A 19,913-nucleotide genomic window follows, 5' to 3' on the forward strand; every position below is an offset into this window, starting at 1 on the left:
ACAGTAGGTGCATCTTTGTTGAATTGAATCAAACTGGATCAGAAAACTGATTTGGGGGCCTGTTGACCTTGTCCAGCCACTCTGCCCTTCATCCAGCCTGGGTGAGCCCAGCTTCCCCTTTTCAGAAGCAGAAGGCCACATGGAGGACCTCCAAGGCTCCTTCCATTTCTGGTTCCTGTACATGCAAGTTGTCTGCCCGTCAGCATGTAAGCTCCTTGAGGGCAGGTGCGATTTGGCTTTTTCTTTGACTCCACGTTTCACACTGGCTCCTAGTAAGGGGCAATAAACAAATGCCTGTTGACCCCATCCAACCAGAAATCCCTAACACCCTGAGGCCTGAGGGGCGGAGAGACTTTCCTTTGGGAACACTGGGAGGGGCCATATCTGTGAGACCCTCCGAAAGATTTCACAAAAAGAAATGTGATGTTTTTGGAGGGGGAGAAGGAATTATTGCACTAACAACTGGAGGGCCCAGGAAAAGCTTCCCTGGGAGGGGGAGGAGAGCTGGAAGCTGGGGTCTGGGGCTCACACCACCGTCTCAGGGCTTCTTCCTCTGGGCCCAAGCGCCAGGCCCCAGCTTTGCTTCCCAGCCTTCTCCATGACCAGTCTTCTGTTCACTAGGACCCTGCAAACCACTTGGATTTGGCCACGGGCTGGAAGGGGGAAGCTGGGCAGTCAGAGGCAGATGCCTCCAGCTCTCTGGCATGGAGCTCTCTTTAAACCCCACTGGGGCCATGGCGGCCCGGGCCGGGGTGCAGCAGGAGCAGCCGTGAGGGTGCCTCCTCATGGAGAGGGAGCCAATCACTGCCGAGTCCCAGCGATGAGCTTGGGAGCCCTGAAGCATTCTGGGAGGCCGGGCCTGCCTGCTGCCAGGCCCGGGGCTCTAATAAAGTTTGCGGGAAGGCAGCCGGAACCCAGACCAAGCCGGGTCACAGGGAGGGCCCTTTCACACCCGGAGAACCACAGCTGGCTCCGGAGCCGGCTCTGTGCAGATTCCAGGGCCCTGAAGTCATCCGGCCCGGAGTTTGCTTAACCCTTGCAGCTTTCAAGGCCAAGGGAGCCCAGGCAGGGAAGCCCAAGTCAGGCTGCAGAGCCACAATGGCCTCTGTGTGCCTGTCCCAGCAAAGCGTCTGAGGCTTTGCCTCCGGTGCCCAGTCAGCACTTCTGAAGGAAGAGGGCAGAGACAGAATTGTTCCGAGGACGTCGGGAGAGCCAGCCTCACATCCACAGCCAGGCACCCGCACTCGGGGCACAGCTGGCTAAGGGGGAAAGGGAAAAGTGGAGGAGTGGAAGGAGGGAGGGAAGGAGGAAGAGAGGGAGGGAGGGAGAGAGGGAGACTGGAGGGAGAGAGAAAGGAGTGGAGGGAGGGAGAGAAATGGATGGATGGATGGAGGAATGAAGGGAGTGGAGGTGTGGATAGATGGATGGAGGGATGGATGGAGGGATGGATGGAGGGATGAATGGAGGTGTGGAGGGATGGATGGAGGGATGGATGGAGGGATGAATGGAGGTGTGGAGGGATGGATGGAGGGGTGGATGGAGGGATGGGTTGATTGATCTCCCTGGATCAGTAAGCAAGCTTCTAAGGAGAAACTTGACTGTGGCCAATGAAAGAAAATCAGACCAATCCGAGAGGGCCTCCTGGAGAAGTCTTCGTCTGAGAATGCGCCATTGGGCAAGAGCATTTCTCAACAGATGCCTCCTGTCTCTTTGCTCACAGTGATATGCAAAAATCACTTGAGGGATTCTATAACACAGAGAAGATTCTCCTTTGGCTTGGACATAATATGGTCCCGGGTAAAGAGGGTTGGCTTTGGAGACCTGGAGGTCTCAGGTTGGAACTCAGGGTCTTTCTGTGTGCCGTAATCCCCATGGTTCCATGTAACCCAGACACAAGTGACAGCGTTGTAGACGTAGACAGAAGCGACCTTGGAGACGAGGTCAACCTCCTCTACAGCTTTGCTGGGAGGGGAGACCTGAGGGTCCAAGTGCCGGGGTCACATGGCCAGGGGGGACTTCCTGCCCCCAAGGCCAGCTCTCTAGCATCCCAGCAACAACAGGTGCCTTTCCTGACTCCCCTCCCTCCTTCTTCATATTATTAGGCATTTGTAGACAAATTGTTTCTCCAATAAAACACAAGATTTGGGAGGGCTCTGTGACCCCGCAGCAGGGTGACTAAGGTGCACAGAGCACTGAGCTTGAAGGTGGGAACACGAGTTCAAATCTGACCTCAGACACTTCCTAGCTTTGTGATCCTGGCAGGTCACTTCACCTTATTTGCCTCAGTTTCCTCATCTGTAAAATGAGCTGGAGAAGAAAATGACAAACCCCACATGGGGCAGTCACAAAGAGCCAGATGCGCCGGACACCGAACAAAACAACAGCACTGCCCAGCGCGGTCCCAGGACGGGGGCAGACCTTCCGCACTGCTGGCTGAGTGATCGCCGTTCCTATTACACAACTCAAGCTTGCTGCCCTTTCTGCCTCCCACTGAAGCTTCTGCAACATCGACATTTCCCTTGCCAGCATTAACCATGTGGTTACTCAGGGAAATCGAGTGTTGACTGACTAAGTGATGGATTGCTCCCAGAATTCCAGAGGCAGGAGAAATTCTCTCAGTGTTCCTGGGGAGGAAGCAACATCTAAACCTTACAGAGGGCGCCTCGCAGGGTGAGGAAGCCAGGAGTAGTTTTGGGGGAGTTTCCCTCTTTCTTTGACCTTTGGCAACCAGGGGGTCGGGGCTGAGGGTGGCCAGTCCAAGGACCCCTGAGTCAGGCCCCCAGGCAGTGAGGGACCCTGCGGGCTGCCCCGGCCCTCTCAGATTTACGTAATAGAGCCAGCGGCTCTCCCAGAGCCTCCCTGCCACCCCCCCCTTTTACGGAACCCTGTTAAATAGAACCAACTTTGCAGAGTTTTTCTCCAATGCTCCCTAATGAGGGAATATTGAAAGAGCAGGGGGCCAATTAGGAGAAATAGGAGAAGAGCCGAAAACAGATTTTGCCCTGGAAATGGAGGCAAGGCAAATAACGGTAATATCCAATTCTAATGCTCCCTGAGTTAATGCTCCAGGCCCCCTGGAACCCAGATGTCCCAGGAGGGGACAAATCCCCAAGACCCGTAAGTGCTGTGCTAAATAGGAGGGGAGCGGGAGGAGGCCTGTAACCAGAGCATGGGAAGGGACCTTTGAATCCCTGTAACTCCTCTGGAACCCTCCTTGGGAAGGGGGTTGTTTCAGATCCTGATTTTAAATTCCCAGAATGCAGCATAGTACCGGCACACAGTAGGTCTGTTGATTGGTTGATGGACTGAACATAGCTAGAAAATAATTAATGTGTCTCCTTGAAGAGACCTACTGAGGAGTTCGAACCTACTACTTCCAGAGGCAGGCTCACCCATTTCTGGATCCTTTTTATTTTAAGACTCATCTTCCTGGTTTAAATCTGGCCTCAGACACTCACTCACTGTGTCACCCTGAGCTAGTGCCTCCCTCTGCCTCAGTTTCCTCATCTGTCAAATGAGCTGGAAAAGGAAATGGCAAACGCTCCGGAATCTCTGTGAAGAAATACCTCCCCCTCAAAAAAAAGGGGGGTAACAAAGAGGCATCTACAACTGAAAAATGACTACACAGTCCCAGTTAATGAGCAGGCACAAAGGAAAGTCTTCTGTCTTCAAAGGATCAACAATGGAGTCATTTTAAGGAAGTTATTTCTGCTCTCAAGCTCAAGTCCTTCCTTCATAACTTTCAACTACCGGTCCTACCTTATTGGGTGGGCAAACAGTTGGAGTCTAATTACTGTTCCACATGAAGGTCTGCCCCTACTCCCCCCTTCTTTTCTCCATCTCCCCCCTTCCCTCCACACTAGTGCTTCCTATTCATGTTCTGAATATCTTAAATGGACCTATTTGTCCCCAGGGGAGCTCCCCACTGGAACACGTTTCCATCTCAGCCATCACTTATCTAATGCTTGTGGCAAAGGAAAATGCTTTGGAATTTTAAGGGTCTCCCAAAGTGAATAACTAATATTAATATAAAAGCCTCACAGAGGCACAAGGATCCCCGCAAAATAAAGGGGGGAAAGAACCAGTGAAAAACTGCAGAACTCTCATTAGTTACCAGCCATGACTGAGACGGAGGGAGGACAAGGAAGAAGCACGTCCTCTGGCTCTCCTCAGAGAGGTGGAATATGGGTGTGGAAAGAGGCATTCACAAATGCCAGTTCCCCTGTTCACCAAGGTGGCCTTGGAACAATGTAAAGCCCTCCCTCCCTCCTTCCTTCCCTTTCTTCCTTTCTTCCTTTCTTCCTCTCTCTCTCTCTTTCCTTTTGTCCCTCTTTCCCTCCTTCCCTTCCTTCTTCCTCTTTCACCTTCCTCCCTCCCTTTCTTCTTCTTTCCTTCTTTTCTTTCTTTCTTCTTCCCTTCCTTCCTTCCTTTCTTCCTTCCTTCCTTCCTTCCTTCCTTCCTTCCTTCCTTCCTTCCTTCCTTCCTTCCTTCCTTCCTTCCTTCCTTCCTTCCTTCCTCCTTTCCTTCCTTCCTTCCTTCCTTCCTTCCTTCCTTCCTTCCTTCCTTCCTTCCTTCCTTCCTTCCTTCCTTCCTTCCTTCCTTCCTTCCTTCCTTCCTTCCTTCCTTCCTTCCTTCCTTCCTCCCTCCCTCCGTTCCTTCCTTCTTTCCTTCCTTCCTTTTTTCCTTCCTTCCTTCCTTCCTTCCTTCCTTCCTTCCTTCCTTCCTTCCTTCCTTCCTTCCTTCCTTCCTTCCCCCCCCCCTCCTTCCTTCCTTTAAATCAGGTCTCTGAGACACAGGCTGTGAGTCACTTAACTTTGTACATTGCTAGCCATTGCACCTGGTTGCCCCACTATAAGACACACTGGGAGAACGGGGGGTGATTTTGCCTTCCCCTGCAGCCCCAGCTTTTCCAGTAGAGAGTAACTGGCTCATAGTAAAGAGTCTGTTTTTGAGTTGTTTCCTCACTGCTCACACAGTGCCTGGGACATGGCAGCAGATGGATTACTAAATGCTCACCAATGAGATTGGACAAATGTTTGTTGACTGGCTGACTGAAGCTCAAGTCATGCCCCAAGGCAACGCTGCAGAGAAAGTGCCGGCCCCCTCTGGGGAAGTTTCCTTAGCTAAAACATCCCTAGACTCCCCATGCCATCAAAAGGCCTCCGGACTCCTGGGCGGCTCTTTGGACCATCCCAGAGGGTGAGAGAGAGGGATGGTCTATGGGAAAGGGCCACCCAGGCCGGATTCATCCAAGCGGGGAGCATCATCACTGCGGTGCTCCCCGGGGAGCTCCTCTCAGGTGCTGGATCTAGGTTCTTGGAATGGGTTTCCGGCCTCTGCCCCAGTAATGGCAGCCTCCTTAAGTGGAAGCTTTCTGGAAGGTGCCCTGAGGGACTGGCATTTGTACAAGCTAAAGGGTGCTCTTGAAAATCCCTGGATGCCCTGGGCTTAATGGGCCCTGGATGGGAGGGGCGGGAGCCCCTGGGAGCTGCAGACGGCCCAGCCCAACACCGGGGCTGAGCCAATTCAGCGCTTGTTATTCTCAGTTATAATGGGGAGAAGCGGGGTCTGGCTGAGTCTTGGGTGGCGGGTAGGATGTAAAAACAAATATAATGCAGCTCAAAGCTCCAACTCCGGGGCCTCAGAACCAACTCAACTAAGCCAGAGCAGCTCTGTCCCGAGCCCAGTCCAGTATTCCAATGGACCCGTGAGCTCGCTGCGGGGAGTCCTCCCTCACAGAATGCATCCAGCCCAAAGGGGAGCGAGGGACTTTTGGCCCTGCCCCCTCCCATAAATTCACTCCAGGAGATGCCCCTTTTCCCTTTCTCTTGACCTTGGGGTCCCCTCAGATTCTCTATTCTTCACCCTGAAACCCGGGCAGACCACCCAACCCATTCCTCCAAGAAAAAAACCCAAACTAAACTGAAACAATCCCCAAAGTCCTATTTTGGCAGTTTTCTCCATTACTTAGGCTTGAGACTGAGCAGCCTTGGGAGTCTGTTTTAGTCTTAAAGGCAGGTTATGGTAGCAAGACCTGGGGGGGAGGGGAACAAAACAAGCAGCGTAAAACTGAATTTTGGAGGCTGTGGGTTGGGCTGGAGTTCCTTTTCAACTCTGAGGTTTGGGGATTCCCTGATCCAAACTGTATGTTATTCTTTAACTGGAAGCAATCCCCGAGTTAAACGTCGCACATTTATTAAGCACCTTCTGTATACCAGGTATTAGAATTATTTTTGTAATCCAATATTTAAATCTTATATATATAATATGTATATATATTATATGTGTGTATATATGTGTAGGTATAGGATTACATTATATATGTATATGTATGTATGTATATATCATATATATGTATGTGTATACACACACACACACACACACACAAGGGCTGGCAGAAAGGGGGTGTCCCACCTCACAGTCAGGCTGTCTGGATTGTACCACGTGGCAGACATCCAACGGATGCACCTTTGCATAAACAGGGGAGGGGGTGGCAGGGGCTCGCCCTGACAACCTTGGAGTGCCAGGGCATTCACGCCATGGCCATTAGCATTCCTTAAAGGTCAGGACCAAATCTTTTCCACAAAGCCGGCTCAGGGACTGGAGAGAGCTGCCAGGTGTCCCCCATGACTCACTTTAAACGAGGAACTGGAGAGACCCTCAATCTCACCTTCAGCTCGGGTCCTCCACTAGTATTTGGTACAGATGAGCAGACTGAGGCTAAGAGGGAATGCTTAAGTGACCAGCAGACACAGAGTCAGGAGAACCGTGTCCAGGGAGAGGCAGTGTCCAGAACGCTGCTCGCGGACTCAGGAAGACCCGGCCTCAGACACTTACTGAGTCCCACCTCCCCTTGGCCTGCCTCAGTTTCCTCAGGAGTAAAACAGATTTGATAATAGCGCGTACCTCCCAGGGCTGTTCTCTCAGGAAAAATGAGGGAATATTTGTAAAGCACTTTGTAATATGTAAATGCTCGCTGTTATCATTAGCTGTCATTCAACATGCCATACAGCCTCTCTAATTAGGATTTCAGTTCTTTCCCCAGGACTCCCATCAATATAGCATTTAGCTTTTCCTGATTTAAATTCTAGGCTGTCATGAGACAGCGTTCTTCCCAACTCTCTCGAGTGTATTCGGCCGAGTTTGGAGGACCCCCGGGGGTACAGGCAACGAACTAGTCCCAAGCCAGCAGCCGGGGGGAAGAAATGAGGGGAAAAGATACTTACTCTGAGACACTCTGACTAGCTCAGTCACACTGAAAACCCCCGAAGTGACAAAACTGTCTTGGAAGCCCAAGTGTCCTGGGGAAAAAACAGAAAAGAAAGCGTTAGCCCCGGAACCCCAACTCTCCACGTCGCTTTTGGACGGCGCAAACCTCGTTTCCCACTGGGTCTGAATTGTCATTTCTGAGGGGCTCGGCCAGAAAAAGGAAGTCTTGTGGTTACGTGTCCGGTGAATGAACACGACCCCGCGGCCACGGGAAAGCAATTCGACAGGAAGCCCGAAACAAAGGCCCAGTTCAAGAAATGGTTACCTTGGGTGACCTCTGGTGACTCAACAATGAGAGCGAAAGCATCGTATGTCGGGGTGGGGGGACAGCGCAGTTCTATAATTGTTTTAAACAGGATTCTCTAAAGAAACATCTGATCGAGATTATCTACCCATTCATTCAACGAAACAAGCCTTGAGGATGCGCTCCATTCTCAGAGGCTGGGGACAGGGGAGGAAGGGGGAGAGCGAAAACAGCAGCTGCTGGAAAAAATACAAGAAATAAGCTTGAAAGTCCATGTCATTGTTGCTTTTCTTCTTCTTTCCTCTCATACACACACTGTACCAACTATTGTTTTTTTCAGTGGCAACTAGCATCATTTTTTGTTAAACACACACACACAGACACACACACACACATTTTTTTTTTTTTTTGCAGTATCTGCTCTAGATCTTGAGTTTCCTAATTTCCTATAGCGTATCTGTTATCTCACTTCATGTTAGAAATAAGATAAAAAAGGTTTTGAATGGCAAGAGAACGTGTGAGATGCTGAATTGCAAACTCAAAATGGGATTGGATCTAAAAGTACTGGGATTCTATCTCTCTCTCACACCCGAGGAATACGGTTACCAGTTATATACGCCCCTGCAAGATCATCTTCGGTGGCCATTTTTAAACTCAAGGTCAGAGGAAAGATTTCCAAGATTCTTAAAAGAAACATAAAAATCACCATTGGCCTATGGGAAAAGCAGCAGAAATTTTTTCAGGGTGACTAGATACAAGATGCCCACATATAATATAAAGTTCTTGAGTCCAAGGCTATTTTAAAAATTTCGATCAGTGCATGGTATGGAGTTGGCACTTAATTAGCTTTTAATATTTTTAATTGATACCTTTTAGCTTTAAATCTCAATCATTTGGGGGAGGAAAAAAAGCTTCCTCCCCTTCTGTATTGAACCCACCTCTGAAAGCAGCAAAATTATTTAATAGAATGAACCAAGCTGACGTCTGTACAATAGTCCATCCCCATCCTCTGCTTTTCCACCAGAAGAAGGAGAGAATATGTTTCATCATCTGTTCTCTGGGACTATCCCTGATTTTAAGGTTATTCAGATTTTAGCTTCCTTTCAATGTCCCTTTTCCTTGACATCATTGCATCTCACTGTGCATCTTTTTCTTGGGCTTCTTACTTTATTCTGTATCAGTTCAAACAAATCTTCACTTGATTCTCTAGTAACTCCCATTCCCATCTCTCTGCAAATAATAACCCCTTGTAAGTCTGTATCATCGCTTCCCCTTTCTCCTACCCCCCATACTACATTCTCTGGCATTATGTTTCCATTTCTTTACCCAGAGAAATACTGCACTAATACTTTTATAAACTAGATTTTTGTATTTATCTTTTATGTCTTCAAGGTAAAGCCGAAGTGTGAAGAGTTTAATAGCTTAAGTAATTTGTAATTTATTCAGTAGTTATAATTTCACTTTGATCTCAAGAACAATTGGACCAATGGGCAGTTCTGCCAACACTGGACTAAGCCTTCTTTCCACAGCCTGCCCATTACTAACCATTCCTATTTTTGGTGACATTTGCCAATATGCAGGATGTCAAATGACACACCAGAGTAATTTTCATTTATACTTCTATTAATTCTTTCAAATGGTCATTTATTTTGCAATTCTTAGGGATCCCCCCCCATAAACTCTGAGACAATGGTTCTTGATGTTAAATATCTGTTTCCATTCCCTGTATCTTAGATTATCAAACTTTTATCAAGGGTATTTGATAAAAATTTCTCTTCCTATTCTACAAGCAACATTATTCTGTTATTAATATTCACTGATTCAAAAGCTTGTTCAAATTTCATGTAAGTGAAATTGTTTTATTTATCTCTATGAATATTGTCAATCTATTGTTTGATTAAGAACTTCTCCCATAAAATACTGTAACACATGTAACATGTATGGGATTACCTGTCATCTGAGGGGGTGGAGGGAGGGAGGGGAAAATTCGGAAAAGAAGTGAATACAAGGGATAATGTTGTAAAAAATTACCCATGCATATGTATTGTCAAAAATTATAATTATAAAATTAATAAAAATATAATAAATAAAATAAAAAATAATTTAAAAAAAGAAAAAAAATGAACTTCTCCCATAGTAAGAGTTATGAAAAGGTTTTTTTTTTCCCCTATTTTTTAAATGTGACTTTTACATTCTAATGAGTGTGTTTACCAAACTCAATTGAATAACAGGTAGGTTATGGTTTTGAAAAAATGCTGATTAATGGCAGTTTTACACAGTTAACTCCGGCGTCTTTCTAGAGAGGTCTAACAGTATACATCAATAAAACATCTGGTAATCAGCATTTACTAATTCCGAATACAGAAGTAATTTTCATGTTTTGGGGAGTTATACCTAGACCTGCTTTTAAAAATAAAGAAAGAATGATTTGTTTTTCTACAGTTGGTTTTCCTTCTAAGAACTGAGCCTGGAGTTCTTACTTCTCACTAGGATAAGGAAATCCCACATGAGGAAGCTCTCTCCATCACTGCAGGTCGGCGCCTTTCATTACAACCTGTCGTCTCAGGGTTGTCTGGGCCCTGAGAAGTTAGGAAACCACCATAAAAGTGAGCTATGGGCCTAAAACTCGGACTTCCTGTCTCTGAGGTCCACTCTCTGTTCACTTACACCACATTGATGCCTTCTGACTTTATGAGAGATTTTTCTTGGAATCGGAAAGAAAATATTCATATATTTTCACATCTAAAACCTGGAGACTTATTTTATAGGAAAGCCATTGTGGTTATGTATGTGGGGGGTTTTAGTTAAGCAGGTAATTTCCTTTTTTAAGACCAACAATTCCATTTCAGTCAGTTGCATCATACCAAAAACAAGCCAGGTTGTGCAAGTTTTCTTTGACTTCTCCTTAGGAAGGGCCAGAGGCATCAGCCTATGGATTAAGGGAGCTGAGAAGGAAGAATTTCTCCAACTAAATTTTGGCTCCACGGCCCAGAAAGGGCCTGCCCGTGGCCAAGCCCACAGGCTCTCACAAAGGAATTTTGCCACAATTCACGTTAAGAGTTTAACTGAGAACCCGGAGCCACATCACAGCAAGGAAATTCATGGTGAAGGCTGCAAATCCGGGGCTGATCTCCTGCTCTTGCTCATCGGGGTTTACATTCTCGGCCTGCGTGCTGGTGCATGTTCTCCCTAGAAGGCCTTAAATCTCTGAAATTCCTGATTTTAAGGTGGACCTGCTGGAGATGGAGTTTCTGAGCATGGGAGACTAGAGGCCCTTTCAGTGCTGTCACTCAGAGCTGTGCAATTATTGGGTTTTTAATAAATCCATTTTTTAAAAAATAAAAATGAACATTTCTAGAGGATGTTGAGAAGCAGCAGGGCATAATGAGGAGAGGGCCAATTTTGCCGTAAGTTTTCTTCACTGTAAAGCAGAGATAATAATAGCAGCTAGCTCTCAGGATTGTGAGGAGGAGAAAATGAAATAATGTTTTTAAAGAACTCTGAGAAGCTTCAAGTGCCATGTAAATACCAGCTATTTTTAAAAATTATTTTATTGTTTAGTGGCGGAGAGGGGTTAGAAATGTGTTCTCCCTGGTGGCGGGCGCTCCTTCTACTCCCTTCTCCAGAAATTAGCTTTAGAGAGTATTTTTGTCCAACTTCACAAATTCACTGTTTGTCAAAGGTTGGACTTGAATGCAGATCCTGCCAGCTCTAAGCTCAAATGTCTGCCTCTGGTTATCATCTCCGTCCCATGTCGGACCCGGGCTGATTTAGCTAGTCAAGTCATGACCTTCTGGGTGATCTCAGCGACTCTCTGAGACTGTTCCAGAGAAGCTGGGAACTTGTACTAGTAGAAGGAGTTTTCTCTATAGATATCAAAGAAATCCCAAGCTCTGCTCCTTTTCCCAATTATCATTTAATCTAAATTCATTATTATTACTTTTGTTTTTAAAGCTTCAAACAGAAAGTCACTTTAAAAAGATGGAAGGGGGGAGATGTGATGTCTGCGGAAGTCTCCTACTCATACGGCACAGCGCACCGGCCTGGGCTCCTTTCTGTTGCTAAATGTCCTGGAAGAAAAGTCCTCTGCTCTATAGATTCCAAAGCTCCTGCAAGTGGCTGGGAAACCAGGATTGCCCCCTCTGCTTATTATTCACAAACCAACTGGCAAACGGGAACACGAAGACGCCGGCAAACAAAATGAAACCCAAGGAGTGGCGCAGGACCTGCCAAGATGTGGCCACCGTAATTGCTCAGAAGACCTGAGAGGATTAATATTTCATTCTCAGGAACAATAAATTATAAAAATGCCTTTTTGGGAAACCAGCCCCCAATCTAGAGGCTCTATTTGATTGTAGAGCAAGTCAAAGCCCTTGCTTGTCTTCTCCTCCCCCAAATGGAAAATTTCACTAATTCCAAATTCCAACCTTAGGTGAGCATTTAAAAGCTTCTCAGTGGGAAGGCTGATTAGATATTCTGAGTGCCCACCCAGTTGGCTTTCTGAATAATGCTTCAAAGAAATACAGGCAAAACACATACTTTGGTTAAGTATATCGTATAGGCAAAGTCGGATTGCTAAATGATCTGGTTCTCACCCCAATTCTGAAGCCACTGTTCAAAAGCATTTGGGGAGGTGATTGAAAATGAGAGAGATTCTTTTTCATTTAATCTAAAATGACTCAGAATCCTCCCCCCCCAGAAAAAAACAACAAACCCTGGTTTATTCACTGAAGTCGTGTTCAATGAAGCCCCAATTAAAGAAGAGATTTCAATACCCCAGATTCAGTCCCACTTACTGGAGGGAGGGGGAACAGGGAGAAGAAGGGGCTTTCTTGGAGAGGTGAGAATATAAAGAGTCATTTTCTTTGATGAGCATTTAGTAAAAGCAGCTAGCTTCCTTTACCCTTGATGATATCAGCTGTTATTATGGAAAATGCCATTCTATAGCTGCGAAATCTCATTTCAGGCAGGGATTGCACATCTATCCACTTTTTTTAAGAGGCAAGAAAGAAAAAAGTTGGCTTTGCCTAGGGACTTGTGACTTTGCAAGGTGTGCAAAGGTCAGGGAAAAAATCTCTCTCCTCCCTCCTCTCTCTTTCTCTTTCTCTGAGCATCTGTAGAAAGATGCTTTCTATCTCTGTCTCTTTCTCTTGTCTGTCTGTCTCTCATCTCTCTGTCTGTCTCTAGCTCTTTCTGTCTCTCTTTTAGCTCTCTCTCTCTCTCTCTGTTTCTCTCTTTCTCTGTCTCTCATCTGTTTCTCTCTTTGTTTCTTTCTGTTTCTGTCGCTGACTCTGTCTCTGTCCCTTATCTTTCTGTCTCTCCCTGCTTCTTTCTGTCTTTTTCTGTCTCTGTCTCTCATCTCTTTTTCTATCTCTCCCTGCTTCTTTCTGTCTCTGTCTCTCTCTATGTCTTTATCTCTCTCTCTTCACCTAGATCTCCTGGCTTTTTTTCCCTTCTAGCAGTGTGGAGGAAACAAAAGTCAGCTTTATAGACAAGAACACAAATTTGGCATATAGAAATGATGTGCTCATTTTCTGTCAGAGAACAAGGCCTTCTCCTCAATCATGTCCATCCTCACAATATTACTGATGCCAGAAAGAACGCTTGGGAACATGAAAGTCCAAGTAGATCAGCCTCTCCATTCTCCACATATATGATCGGACTGAGGAGCAATGTCAAATGAAAAATATGGCCCTTGACAAGATAGCAGAGCTCTAACCATTCCAAAAGTATCCAATGGTTGTCACGGGAGCCTCCAAAACTGGTCAGCCTTACTTTGTATAGTTCAGCATTTCATAGATTGAGGATTGCCACCCTACTCTTTCAACTTCCAATCATTCTCATACATGGAGAAACTACCTTTTCAACTCTGTCTTTTAAAGTCTCTGACTTCTTTCTGAATTCAGCTAAAGGGCCACCTGGGAGAGGTCATTCTTGAGTTCTCCAGTAGTCAGGGCTCCTCTTTTCTCCTCCCCAAGCTGAAATTATTCTGCCTTTATCATGGATCTATTTGGCATTTAATTATGATGTTGTATTCACTAATGGAAGGTAAATACCTTGAAGACAGGAACTGTTTCATTTTTGCCTTCCCCAAAAGTGAAGAAAATATATAGCACATGATTTTTCATATATATATATATATGTGTGTGTGTGTGTGTGTGTGTAACATTTGTTAATTGTTTATTTCAGTTTTTAATTGTTTCTTTTTCCTGACTGGATGGTCTGGAACAGGTCCTTATAAGTAACTGAGCACAGGGTAATCCATTAAAATCTTTACAAAATGTCTCTTGTCATTAGTGTATCTAATTTGTATAACTTTGTATTTGGAGATGTCTGGAATATCCAGACTTATTAGCTATAGAAGACCTGGACTCTCCCTAAAGACTTTTAATTTGAGCATTTTACCTAGTGGACTTAATAAATCCTTTAGAATTGAATTAAAGCATATTCATAAACCTGGTCCCTTCTTCTGGGTCAGTTAGTCAGGGAGGTAAATAGCGCACCAGGCCTGAAATCGGGAGGACCCGAGTTCAATCTGGCCTCAGATATTTCCTAACTGTGTGACCCTGGCTAAGTCATGGAAATTTTCATCTGTAAACTGGGGAGAATAATAAGTTACTTCTCTCATAAATGTGCATAACAAAACAGGCATTTATGTGAGGCATTTTGCATAACTGGTCTATTTCCCCTACACGGATGAAAGGCTGGACGGGTCTTTAGAAGTCATCTGCTCTAAACTGATCCATTTAAAAATACAACAAATGAGGTCAAGGAGGATAAATGGCCTCCCTGTCCCTGAGTGCACCATGAACACATCCCTCATCCCAGTTCCCAAATACAAGAGCAGCCTCGGCATCCTATCCATTTTGTGTCCCATAGAGTGCCCTAGTACATGGCCTCAGGCTCAATTACTGTTTGTTGAATGAATAAAGGAACCCTTCTCATCCATACCCTTCATCCTAACTGCAACAGGCAACGGGGCCTTGAGGAATTCATCCTCATGTGCAATCTCTGGAAAGGGAGGGGAGATGGAGAAGGCAGTGAACCACAATGCACAGGGTGAGTCAAGGTGCAGGCAGCTCACCAAGTTGGGCTTCCAGTCTGAAAAGGTTATTTAGAGGTTTTCTGCATTTAGTCAACAATATTCACCAATAATAACATCTCTCAACAGCCCTTGGAAGGAGGTAGTATAGCCACTTATTATATCCATTACTCAGAGGAAGAAACTGAGACTCTCCTGGGGGAAGGGACTTGGCCAACTGTGGGAGGTGGAGAAAAGGGAGTCCCGACTATGGGAGACTCAATAATGACTCTCCTAGTATATGGCCCTTTAGCTGAATTTGGAAAGAAGCCAGGGCCAGGGACTTTAAGAGACAGACTTGAAAAGGTAGGACCTAAAAAAAGAAAAAAAAGAAAAAAAAAGAAAAGGTAGGACCTCCGGATAATATGTATTTAAGGGATATTCCCACTCAGGTTTCTGATGACAGAGCCAGACATTCTATTCACTATTATACTCATCAAAATGTATAAGAGAGAAAGTTTGGGGGAGTCGCCTGAATCCAAAGACATCCACCAGCCTTTACCCATTTTTCTATTACCCATAATGTTAATAAGGGATGAATATTTGGTTAAACCAGAATTATCCAAATGACTCAACATAAACAGTCCTGCTGTTGATAATTATAAGATCAGGGATCTAGAGCTACAAGGAATCTTGGAAGCTATTGGGCCCCTTCCATGTATAGATGAAGATACTGAGGCAAAAGAAGCAAGTCACTAGCTAGTAAATCCAGATCCCTAGCCACTAAGCCACACTACCTCTGGCTTTCACAGATCTCATCAACGATTAGTATACTCCTCACCGTGATGACCGTAAACCATCCGTGGATGTTTATCTTATGCACCTCTCATCTGAGTCTTCCCATAACCCTGATCCAAGGTTCCTTCAGTGGACCGAAGGATTTTTTTTACAGCTTCTGACACTGAATGGGAAACAATGCAGATCATGGTCTATCCCTCCAGATATATATATTTTTTATTTTAATAGTTTTTATTTACCAGATATATGCATGGGTAATTTTACAACACTGACAATTGCCAAATCTTTTGCTCTAATTTTTTCCCCTCCTTCCCCCCGCACCCCAGATGGCAGGCTGACTAATACATGTTAAATATGTTAAAGTATAAATTAAATACAATATATGTATACATGTTCGAACAGTTATTTTGCTGTACAAAAAAGAATCGGACTTGAAATAGTGTACAATTAGCCTGTGAAGGAAATCCAAAATGCAGGCGGATAAAATTAGAGGGATTAGGAATTCTATGTAGTGGTTCATAATCATCTCCTTCCCTCCAGATATTTATTTCATCATGACCTCCCTATAGCTTTTCTATGACTCTAGTTTCTTAAATAATTTTTCCAAGTAGACAAAACATCAGCACATATTCCTTAATTTTTCATCTTTCATTTGGGATATTAGGAATTGTATCTTTTTAAAAATTCTACTTTAAATAGGTCTGCCCCTTGATACTCTAAAACCCAGAGTTTTATTAACCCTGAGCCGGAAACAACCTTTGAGGTCATTCAGTAGAGCCCCCTGTTTAGCAAAAGAGGAAGCTGAGACGTGAAATATTAAGAGGTTTGTTCAATATCCCTTTGTAAATATTGGAGAACAAATCTGAACCCCAGTATTTGTTTCCACATTCAGGATTATTTCCAGGGTACTATCTCACCTCCATTTGGCCCAAGCTCAGAGAAAAGTATGACTCAGGGATTAAAAAATGACTCATGCAATTAAAAATAAAACTCATGCTGAATTTAAAGAGGAAGCACACACATAATTAGACTGACAAAAAATATTTCTTAACTCAATGGAAATACTTTTCTAAGGTTTTTTGTTTGTTTGTTTTTTGTATTCTGGTTGTAAAAAAAAATTTAAAGTTTTCCAAGAAATCAAAGAGTAAAAAAGGAGAAAAGAGAAAACAACACATACATACCACAACTATAACAATGTTAGTAAGAACTTCAAAAGGCAGTCACATAAGGATGAACCATAAGGAACAATTTTGGTCCCAGAGAACTGACAAGAAAATAGACTTTTCTCCTCTCAGTGGAGAGGTGAGTTGGGACCTACAGGTGAAGAATGCTGCATTCACTGCCATTTATTGTTGCTAATTTTATTTTTTATTTCACTATTATTTCAGGGTAAGGGAATCAGGAGAAAAAACTATAATATAAGAACAATAGTCAATGATAACTATTTTTTTAAAAAATGCAAGACCAAAAGGATCTTACTGAAAGAATAAAAACTATTGACATTGATGAAATTAAAATGCTTCTAAGTAATCTTTTTTTTCCCACTGAAAAACATTTTACAGTAAATTTCATTGTTTTCCAGGTGTCCCCTGAATTAGGGGTTCTCTAACATGTGGACAAGTACAAGCCTGCCAATCTGCAGATGGACTCATTTGGAAATGAATAAGTAGATTTTTATCTACCTAGGCGAAGAAAAGCAGAAAAAGAAGAAGACAACTTACCATCCCTGACTCTTTGGGAAACTGATTATTTCACATGAACCAGCCATTACGTTGGCTGTTATGAGGTCCCTGCCTGGTCATGCACATAACCAAAGAAAGAAAATTTTACTTTCCCTATTCGTACTCTTTCAGCACAAATTCATTGGTCCATGAAACAACCAGAGTTCAGTTTTTGGAAATGATCTGTAATTTGAGCCGTGCAATTCATGGGTAGAAAGGAAAAAACCTAGAATTCAGGCAATTGATTTCCTGAATCTAAAGGAACCCCAGATTTTGAGTCATCACCAAATATACATCATAAACCAGGGTGGGGAGATATAAAGTTGGCTAATCCCAAAGACCATTGATTTAGAACTAGAAGGGACCTTTTTCAAGGTCATCCAGTCTAAATCCATCTCCTATTTTACAGATAAGGAAACTGAGATTGAGATAAGGAGTTAGGTGACTTGTCCACTGATCCCAAAGATAAAATCCAAACATCAATAAACGCCGTGGTGTAATATGTCTTTGTGGTAATTCATTTCAACTCTTTGATACTTGAAGAAACTGAGTCCCAGATAGGTTCAGGTACTTAAGGTCACAAAGAAAGTAAATGGAGGGACAGAGTATAAACCTAGGTCCTTCAGCTCCCATCCAGTATTAGTTCCCTTTAACTGGCTGACTTCCCCCACAGGAAAGGATGGCCACCATATTTCCCCAAATTTATGGAGTATACCAAAAACAAACAAACAAACAAATAACAAAAGAAAATTAGTTACAGATCGCCAGGTGCGTGGTCTAGGTTTGTTTGTTTTTTCCCCTACCAAAATGCAAATGAAATTGGCTAAGATGTAGAAGTACAAAAGAGAGAAAACCATTTTCAGCTACTTAGCATTGGCTAGAATTGCTGCTACTTTTTTCTTTAAAAAATTAGTAGTTGTTAACTATAATTAGTAATGAACATGGTGTCTTACACACACACACACACACATACCACTTGCTTTAATAAGTGTCAATTGAATAAATACTTCCTATTGCAACAGAGTATAATCAATTGTGAAGTATTTTTAAAACACCTACTATGTGCCAGGCATATTACTAAGAACTGGGAACACAAGTGCAAAGAATGAAACTATTCCTATTTGCAAGGAGCCTATATTCTAATGAGGGAGATTACAAGGGGATGTTTAAGTTTCTGCAGAATAAATCTGTGTGAACAGATACACACATATAGCAAACAGTTAAAGTATTTGGGAGGGAGGAGACTTGTACTTAGCATGATTAGAAAAAGCAGGCAGAAAATGATGTCTAAGCTGCTTTTTAAAGGAAGAGAGAGCCTCTGTGAAGGAGAAAGTTTAGAAATTAAGCTTATAAGATAAAAAGAAATTTCTCCAGAAAATCTACACTAGGTACCCAAACCTATCCATCAAATCGCTGAAAAATATGCTTGCCTAGCCGTCATTCACACAAAGTTTTAAAAGACGTAACAGAAAATTCTTTGTGAAATATCACAGGTTGAATTAAATCAGTTGTGGCCATCAGGTACCTGGGGGACGCCCAGGATCCTTTGAGGGTGATACACAAATTTGGTGGTGCACAAGGGTCAAATTATTTTCATTATAAAACTAAGACGTGACTTGCTTATTAAATACGTCCTGCTCTTCCAACTCCATATCTGCGCAAGGCTGGATTTTCTACATATACTTCAACCAAAACGACATATCACAACAGATTGAAAGCAGAAGCAGATAGGAGAACCCAGCTGTCTTCTATTAAGCCAATTTGCAAAAATATGTAAAACAATGCCAGTCTTCTCACTAAGTTTTTTGTTTTGGAAAATAGAGTTATTTTTCACAAAAATATGTTTTTGTGTTAATATGTAATGGGCTTATTATTCTTTTAAAATAATAAATACGTATATTAACATTTATTTGTTTTAATTTCTAATATAGTAAATATTGATAGATATAATCCATGTAAACAAAAGCTCTTTTGGGGGGGGGTTTCAATAATTTTTAAAGTGCAAAACGGTCCCAAGACCAAAAAGTTTGAGAACCGCTGAATTAGATCAGTCATGTCATGTTAAGGACAATGGATGAACACTTTCTAAGACTCTAAAATCATGTAATACAATTCTAGGCTCGATCTCTCTTGTCGGGGAAAAAAAAGTCGGATGGGGATGATTGAAAGAGAAAAGGGCCAATATTTGACAACAGAAATCGGTGTCACCTTTTAACTGCCACGGTCATGGATGACTGCCCTTTGACCCTGGGAGATTATGGGGGATTTCAATGACAACAGCTGGAAGTGAGCATGTGTGAATAGAGAACACAGATCTGAGGCGTCCTACAAAAGGAACCACAATCCCTCCCCAGATCCGAGTGTTGATTCGAAATTGTTTCCTGGTCTTGGCTTAATAGAGCGTGATAATGAAAGTTTCTTTAACCCTTCCAGCCTACAACAGCATCAGCAGGTCCTTCCATCCCAAGCACGTCTGATTTTCAAATCCATATGTCTGCATTTCTCATGTGGCCCTGGAAAATATACATTTTCTGTGCAACTTTTCTCAGACAAGAATGCAAATTAGATCTCTGAAACATTCAAACAGACCCAAAGATCCTGCCCAATTTTTCTGTCCACTCTGTATTTCCTCTTCAAACGGAAAAAAAACAAACAAAATTTGTCCATCTTTTATCATTCACTCTATCAATGTACCATATTCCCCCCTTCTTTATTCAATGACTCATACACATTGTCCATTTTCTAAATGGATAGATGTATGTGCATATTTAATTTTCAAATAAACATGAGAAAAGGGGTCCAAGGATATGAGATCCAGAGCTGGCAGGTCATCCTTCATTTTACAGAATTAGGCAGAGAG

At 43.5% G+C, this 19,913-nt stretch overlaps 1 protein-coding gene across 4 annotated transcripts in view; it reads right to left on the reverse strand.

The window, feature by feature from the left end:
* Positions 1-19,913, reverse strand: part of NFIA (nuclear factor I A) — a 672,686-nt gene that overhangs the window by 129,837 nt on the left and 522,936 nt on the right. For all 4 annotated transcript variants that reach the window (XM_074265783.1, XM_074265784.1, XM_074265782.1 and 1 more), the window contains exon 4: positions 7,227-7,301. In XM_074265783.1, the coding sequence (XP_074121884.1) occupies positions 7,227-7,301 (75 nt within the window). The remainder of the gene's footprint in view (positions 1-7,226; positions 7,302-19,913) is intronic.

Source organism: Sminthopsis crassicaudata, chromosome 4, assembly GCF_048593235.1.
Source record: "Sminthopsis crassicaudata isolate SCR6 chromosome 4, ASM4859323v1, whole genome shotgun sequence".
NCBI lineage: Eukaryota > Metazoa > Chordata > Mammalia > Dasyuromorphia > Dasyuridae > Sminthopsis > Sminthopsis crassicaudata.